This window comes from Sinocyclocheilus grahami, unplaced genomic scaffold, assembly GCF_001515645.1.
Source record: "Sinocyclocheilus grahami isolate Dianchi unplaced genomic scaffold, SAMN03320097.WGS_v1.1 scaffold1309.1, whole genome shotgun sequence".
In the NCBI taxonomy this organism is placed as follows: domain Eukaryota; kingdom Metazoa; phylum Chordata; class Actinopteri; order Cypriniformes; family Cyprinidae; genus Sinocyclocheilus; species Sinocyclocheilus grahami.
The window spans coordinates 98273-106002 of record NW_015506488.1 but is presented as its reverse complement, the minus strand read 5'-3'; the positions used below and the strand labels follow the sequence as shown (position 1 = coordinate 106002).

General features: G+C 38.7%; 1 protein-coding gene across 1 annotated transcript; it reads right to left on the bottom strand.

Moving 5' to 3' along the window:
• Nucleotides 1-1427: 1427 nt before the first annotated feature.
• On the bottom strand, nt 1428-6778 carry LOC107569081 (interferon-induced GTP-binding protein Mx-like). Its single transcript, XM_016255080.1, has 2 exons — nt 6496-6778; nt 1428-2112 (listed from the first exon to the last, which is right to left on the bottom strand). Exons 1-2 carry the CDS (start codon nt 6751-6753, stop codon nt 1888-1890), a joined length of 483 nt encoding a protein of 160 aa, XP_016110566.1. The 5' UTR covers nt 6754-6778; the 3' UTR covers nt 1428-1887.
• Between the last annotated feature and the right edge of the window lie 952 nt (nt 6779-7730).

Below are 7730 nucleotides of genomic sequence, written 5' to 3'. Positions count from 1 at the left end.
TTTGCCCACATTTGTCCCGAAGGATGCCTGAGGTTTCAAGAAGAAAAAAAAAAGTTGTTGTTTTTCCAAAATGTCTAATAGCTCTTCATCAGATAACTGAAATACTCCTTGGACATCTTTATCATATAATAATGAGCCATAAAGTAACACCGTGAAATATTTTAGTTGGGGTTATGGATCAAAAATAAATAAATAAATGAGCCTATAGTAGCATCATAATTGATTGTTGTAGCATCAATTAGCTGTTGGCTTACACTTTTTGAGTGTGTTAAAATTGTCTCATTAATCACTCAATAATCTGTTCACAATGTAAAGAGATGACTTGACGATGCATACATTTCCTAAATTCAGATTTAGATATTCAAAAAGCTATGTGAGCAATCATATATTTTATAAAACAAGCCATGAAAACTTAGGACAGCATCCCATACTTTCTCAAAGGCACCCTGTTACATATTCAGTCCATTCATCCCATTCCAATTATTATGACATGTTTATATTAAATGCAATAAATGTCTCATGTACTCCAAATGCCTTTGTAGTCTCATGTACCAGATGCATGAACTGAAGGGGTGTGGTAAGAGGAAACAAAAAAGCTGAAAAAGGGAACACAATGAAGGCTTATTGTTTATTAAAGGTAAAGAACTGTGACACCTTATCAACCTTATCTGGCCTGTATTTTATCTGAATTGACCAAACCCATGTTAAGGAGATGCTCAAGATGTTGGGGCATAATCCATGTGTGGCTGTGAGAAGAGTATGCAGGCAAGAGCATTTTGGATTATTTAACCATTTTAATAGCAATGCCAAGCTCATTGGTTTTTAATCCCAGTGAGTACAGGAACTAAAAAAAACAACAACCATAACTGTATCATTTAAATGTAGGTTGCTTTGGTTAAAAGCATCTACCAATGCCTTAATATAAATGTAAAAACATTTTTAAATAAAACTAGCATTCCAAATTATGCAATTCTTATTTTAATTAAGCCACAAGTTATTTATATATATATATATATATATATATATATATATATATATATATATACACACATTTTTATATTTTTTTTTTATATATACACATACAATTTTATTTATTATTTTTTGGACTGGAGAGTATTTTTATAGATACATGGTAGAGGACATTTCTGACGGTGAAAAAAGCTCACTTGTGTAATATTACTGCAGAAGTGTGTGTATTATTAAACTTCCCCATTAGATGAAAGTGCCACTTAGTGAGTCTCTATGAGACGGTGTCAGGAAAAAAATACAAAAATAAATAAATATAAAAAAAAAATAAAAATTATAGATATATATGTGTGTGTATATATATATATATATATATATATATATATATATATATATATATATATATATAAAATACTGACAAAGACTCCTTAAGGTTAAATGATTACATTTATTGTCTGCCAAATAATTTGAGCCAAAAATACAGAGGGGCAACATTTTCAGTTATTACCACTGACACTCTGACAATATCAGTCATGTATTCACATCTCTCATGTTCTAGGAAATCTTTCAAATCAATAGCAACATTTTATCTTAATTTCTCTTAAGATTAATCTTAATCTTAATAAAATCAATACATAATTTGTATAGCACTGATTACTGACGTTCTCCTGATGCTTTGAGCATTTAGCTCTTTGAAGTGCTAAAATGCTACATAATTAATTTCTGTATTTTGGCCAACAAAAATACATTACAATAAAATTCAGTAAAATATTATAGAATTATTTACTCTAAAGGCAATTTGAGACATGTAGCATCAGGGCTACAGAAATTTCAGTTCCGTAAGTCTACCCATCATTGAAATCAGTAACACACAATTTAAGATACATGTATTTTATACACCTGATGTTTAATAAAATTGTCTCAGAGTCTGCTGCTTATCAGTTCTTGAGCTTGTGTGAGGCGCTCCAGACGCTGCTTTAGATCTGCTCTCCTTCGCCCTCGTTCTGAGTCTTCACTGAGCAGTTTGACCACATCTGCTTCGTTCCTCAGTTCTAGCATTTGATGCCGTAATATCTTAGCTGCATCCTTCAGCATGAAGAGGACTATCAGCATGGGCACATAGTCTGTGAGACGCTGATAGACAACCTATATGGAGACAGGACATTAATTATGACATCCACTTTGAAATCTGAGGTTGGTTGCCCTTTGATCTCTTTGGTGAACCTCTAGTACCATCGCACTGGCAATGTGTGGTTTGGATGCACATACAGACTCAATTAGTTAAATAGTTATTAAATGATCATCATCACCTATTCCACTCTTAAAAATAAACATGCTATGTAAAACCAAATGGGGTTTTTACATTATGCTACATAATAACCATTTTTGGTTCCCCAAATAACCTTTTCACTGAAAAGTTATTTAAACAACTATTTTTTTCTTAGTGTGAAGAACCTTTTAATAGTCCAGGAACCTTTTCCACACTACAAGGACCTTTGTAAAACGAAAAGGTCACATGGATGTTAATGGTTCCTAATTAGGTATGTAACAACGCACCCCAAGTTAGTTGAAAATATGTGTGAAAATATGCCGATTCAAGTCAGTTGATATGTTAAATGAATCGCTATACATTTGGGGGTGGGAGTTTATGAATGTATTGCTGAGGAGAACTGACTGTCTTCAGAAAAGTTTAGATGGTATTTTCTTTAAACCTTGCCTCTGTGTAAGGCATATGAAAGTAATATTTTTAAGTGCAGCATTATTTAATTTTCAGCGGTAACCAAGGATACACTATATTACTGCTGTTCCATAAGTGTCACCTGTGTTCAGAGTGTGAATTTGTGTCTCATTCAGCCTATCTGATGTTTTTGTTTCATTCAGATATTTTATGCAGCATTATTTCATAAAGCTAAAGCCAGACCATTCTGTCTTTGATTAAAATTTCGTTAGTAAAAGTATGTGGGGCCAGAGACAGTCCGAATAGTAGGACTGTATATTGATAAGCCACCCCCTCAAACGCGAATTTCAAGTGTGTGATGATGGGCTATCTGGATGTGAAAGCAAGCGTCTTTCAGATCCACTGATAAATATAGCTGCAAGCAGCGATTCCGGGGCCAAGCCCGAGAAGGGCTGTAGCGCAGCGCAGAGCAGGTAGAGCAAAAATGGCAGAAATGGAACATACATAAAAAAACAGATAGGTTAATTTTTGAACTGGTGGTGGTGCTATAGAGTTGGTCCTAGAGACCCCAAAGTTGGTCAGATTACTATTCCTGACCATCACTACAAGTGTGCCAAATTTCATCATTTTCCTATGTTCCCTTCATAGGGCTGCCATAGAACCCCATTGGACGAAAATAATAATAATAATAATAATAATAAAACATACGGATACAATAGGGGCTAAAGCCCTTCGGGCTTGGCCCCTAAAAAGCAGTCCCGGGGCATACAGTATATGCACTAGGATCTGCTTTAAAGTCAGCATCTTGAATGGGCATCTCATTAGCACACGGTTCAGATGCCTGAGATTGAGGATATGCCTAAGCCCACCATCTTTCTTGGGAATGAGAAAGTAGCGTCTGTAAAAGCCTGACTCGCAGTTCACTAGAGCAGCGGTTCTCAATTCCAGTCCTTGCGTACCCCCGCTCTGCATGTTTTGCATGTCTCTTTGTTAACACACCTGATTCAGATCATCATCTCGTTAGATGTGAGCTCCGTGCATGAACTGTGTTCCCATTGACATGGTCCCTACACAGTGTCCATTGCTCCCTACACCCTGAGCAGGGGAAATCCGTTGGAAGTTTACTTCACTTCGGAATATTCATTTACAGATTTGCGCTGCCTGCAGCGTCTTCACACACATACAAAACTTACTAGAGAAGCGTGAAGTGGGACATAATAAACCTCTGTAAATAAATACAATTTAAATTCACGTCTCGCACACTTAAATGCCCTTTGTATGGCGGAATGGCGGAATATGTCCACTTCGCAGGGCACTTACAGTCAAATATAACAAACGTCTGAAGCAATAAGAGAAACATACATGTGTACATGTGCGGGGGTACACGAGGACTGGAATTGAGAACCGCTGCACTAGAGGAACCATTTCAACGGCTCCTTTTGCATGCAGAGTTTGCACTGCGACCGGAGATTGTGAGAATCGTTGTCCTGTACCGACGTTTGAATGATAGCTCTGAAGCAAGGTGGGCTGCAAGTGAACTGTAGCAGTAACCTCGTTCTATGGTTTTTAGAACCCAGCTTGACACATCCGGAATGGCTTTCCATGCCTGGAGCCGAATGGCAAGTGGCATGAGTCTCTCGAGTGGCAGGTGGCTCCGCATGGAGGTTAACCGCCATTCATGGTAATGAGGAGAGGAGAAGTGCTCTTTTGAGTATGTGGGTCCGCTATCACAGTGGTAGTTTGTTTGGGCACGCTGAGTGAGAAGGGCTGGCCCAGCCTGTACAGAGCTTAAATCGCTCAGAGCTATGCAGAGGAATAGAGATGGAGAGTTTGAGACTTATTTGAGGGTGTCCTGGCCTCGGTGAGAACAGGCCCTCTCCTCTTCCTCTCTGCATTGGGATCAGGACGGCTTCTTTGGCCCAGGGTACAACGTCAATCTGGGGCAGGGACCTTGACGCCTAGAAAACGGGTAGTGTTTTCCCATCCGGGGGTGCTGCTGAAGACCAGGCTCAGACTTAGGCTGGGTCGGAGGCGGCACCGGCTTAGTAGGCTGCCGGGAGGATAGAGCCTTCTGGCGACTTGAAACAGTCGCCAACCTGTAGCGCTTTGGCAGGACGTGCCTACACTGAATGGGCTTTCAACTCTAGGGCCAATGGAGGGCACAGATGTGCAGCCACTGCCTCTTCGAGAGAGGGGAGCTTGTCACAACCTCGTTCTTTAGCACCATCAACAGTGGTGAGAGCGGCAGAAGTGGAGGGATTAACACGTGCCAAGTAGGGGGTGCGTCACGTCCTGGTGAGTTCTTCGTGAACATCCAGGAAGAACGGAGCGGGCCGTGGGTGGGAGCATCCGTTGGCAGCGTCCCTTCAAGTACCACTCATCTAGGAGGCCCCGGCCGGGCTCTTATGGAGCCGACCAATCTAGGCTGAGATCCTCCACAGCCTTAGTGAGAACGTGGATCAGCTCGCTGTCCACGCTGGGCCATGTTAGTTGCATAGGAGGGAGGGTGTCGGGATCTTCGCTGGAACACGCTCAACACAATGAGAGCACTCTGTCCCGGTGAGTGTAGCCTCTGTGTGGGCGCTGCATTTGCAACATCACAAGAAATTTGCAGGAAATTGTTCTTATTTGCCGGATAGCCACAGGGAAAGGCTTGTTGGCGATCTTCTGCTGCCGGGGATCTTCTACGGCGAGTAGTCAGGCTGAGCTTCTTGCTCCAGCTTATTGCTGCTTCTTCAGAGTCCAGAGAGGAAATGATCTTCGCACTGAAGGAGAAAAATTCTGATGAAATGGGGCTCAGAGCCGACTTATGTAGCAGTCGGCTCCACCCCTTTTGGTGGGTTGAAATGCCATTTGTTCGCGCAACTACATGAACGTGAACAAATCAGGCTTCAGTATTCAGAGTATTTCCCCATAACCGTCCATAACTGGGGAGACCGTTCGAAAGGGTACTGCTTTGTTTGGATTGCGATTAAAATGCATTGGTTGCCTCTGATTTTAAATGGAAAGCACACAGGCAAACCTTTAGTTTGAGATTTCAGAGAGTTTTTCATTTCTATTATTTATTTATTTGATTTGGGATTTGTTTTAAAATTTCTATTTAGTTTTGTTACTTGATGTATTTCAATTTCAAAAAGAAATGTGCTGCTTTTTGTTAGAATAAAAGGACACCTTTTCATTTATAATTTGTCTCAAATCTCATGTTGTTTAAAAAAGCGTGATAAAATTATGGTGACATTAGTATTGTGACTCGTATCGCATCGTGAGTTGAGTGAATTGGGAAGAAAGAACATTTATTTTACAATAATTTACTACTAAATAAGCCATTTGTAGAACGATTCCCCTGAAATGTGTAAACACTGGCTCTGTGATGAAATGAAAACATAACATAATATTGTTTGAGCATCCAGCATTTTGGGCCAGGACTATCTTGCGGTCTACCAATGCCAGATAGGTTGGCTGTTTGCAATTTCTTTTGGTGACACTAGTGCAGCAGAAATTACACACTTTACCTTTAAAGCCCCTTCTGATATTAAAGTGTATGTCACCGTTCACAGGACCGTGTTCATTCTTCCTTGTTGTGTGGTGTTGTACCTACCAAGGCCAGCTAAAGACTTCACCTGCACCACTTTTATCTGACCAATCTGCTTTGCTTAAGTTTGCAGTGTATTTTAATAAAAGGTGATAGTACTCACATTAGGATCCCCACTTTATTGATCCTAAAAGTTTATACATAACATTCTTACAAGATAAATGAGCTGTTTATCACATTTTTACAGCGTGTAAATTTATGACTTAATACTGTCACTGTCAACAAATAAATACATGTCATAGTAAGAGTTGCAACCCACCTCATAATAGAGAACCAGTTTGTCTGGAACTAGGTGTCTTGTATCCAACAGTGCACAGCCTTTGGAATTAAAAATCTTGCTCTCATCATCATGGACGTTAGTGTCAGGGTCCATCACAGCTTTCTGTGGGATATCAGAGTTGTCGAGTTTCCTTTGTAATACCTTGTCCTGGGTGAAGACCAGTTGCTCCATATCAATAAACTCCTTGATTCTTTTCTCCACTTTGGCCTCTTGTTTTGACTGAATGTCATTAATCATTTTCTGAGGAGTACAACATAATGCATATCTTGTGAAAAAGTACACTCTAACATAATTTTAAACATAATAATTTTTATGGAAATAATATACTTAAGGGCTAACTGAAAATAATGTTTTATTATAAACTCTTAATCGTAGTGAGGTCAAAATATAAAATTAATGCAGGATCTAGAAAAAAACCTGATTGTGATTAAACCAAAAAAATGCTAAATAAATGAACAAAAACTATTTTTAAACTTAAACATTAGATCACTTGCACCCAAAGCAGTTATTGTAAATGAAATTATCACAGAGCATAGTTTTGATGTACTCTACTTGACTGAAACCTGGCTCAAACCAAATTACTATATTGGTCTAAATGAGTCTGCTCCACCAAGCTACTGTTATAAACATGAGCCCAGTCAGATTGGTCGTGGCGGCGGTGTTGCAACAATATATAGTGATATTCTCAATGTTACTCAGAAAACAGGATACAGGTTTAACTCATTCGAAATACTTCTGCTTAATAAACCCAAGGCGGGACACCACCTGCACGAAAAAATTCAAAATCAAATTACTAAGTAACCCCTGAATGGAATAACACAAAATAGGTATCATTTTAAAGCTTAGAATCTCAGCTTTTTAATTAATGTAATTTGTTGTTTTTTACAAAATACAAAATTAATGTATTTTGATCAACTCTTAACGAGTGCTCCAAAGTAGTGCTGAGTTATTTGCTGATAAATTACAAAAAAAAAATTCAAAATTTACAAAATATGTTTTTTTGTGTCATGTACTCTGATATGTCAACAATATCATACAGCTCGGATAGTCATGTGTCATATGTAATTTGAAAGGTCCCATCAAGTAGAATAAAACAAGCATAATTGTTTGCTCCTGTTGTGTCCCTGACCTTAGGAACAAACATCGGATTAGTTCTTATGGTAACTTTCGAAACATTTGAATCAAACTGCATACAGTTTGGCACCAATACTAAA

Coding starts and splice junctions, on each gene's coding strand:
- LOC107569081 (XM_016255080.1), bottom strand. CDS start 6,753: ATGATTAATGACATTCAGTCAAAACAAGAGGCCAAAGTGGAGAAAAGA. Junction 2,113..6,495: donor AACTGGTTCTCTATTATGAG/GTGGGTTGCAAC, acceptor GTCTCCATATAG/GTTGTCTATCAGCGTCTCAC.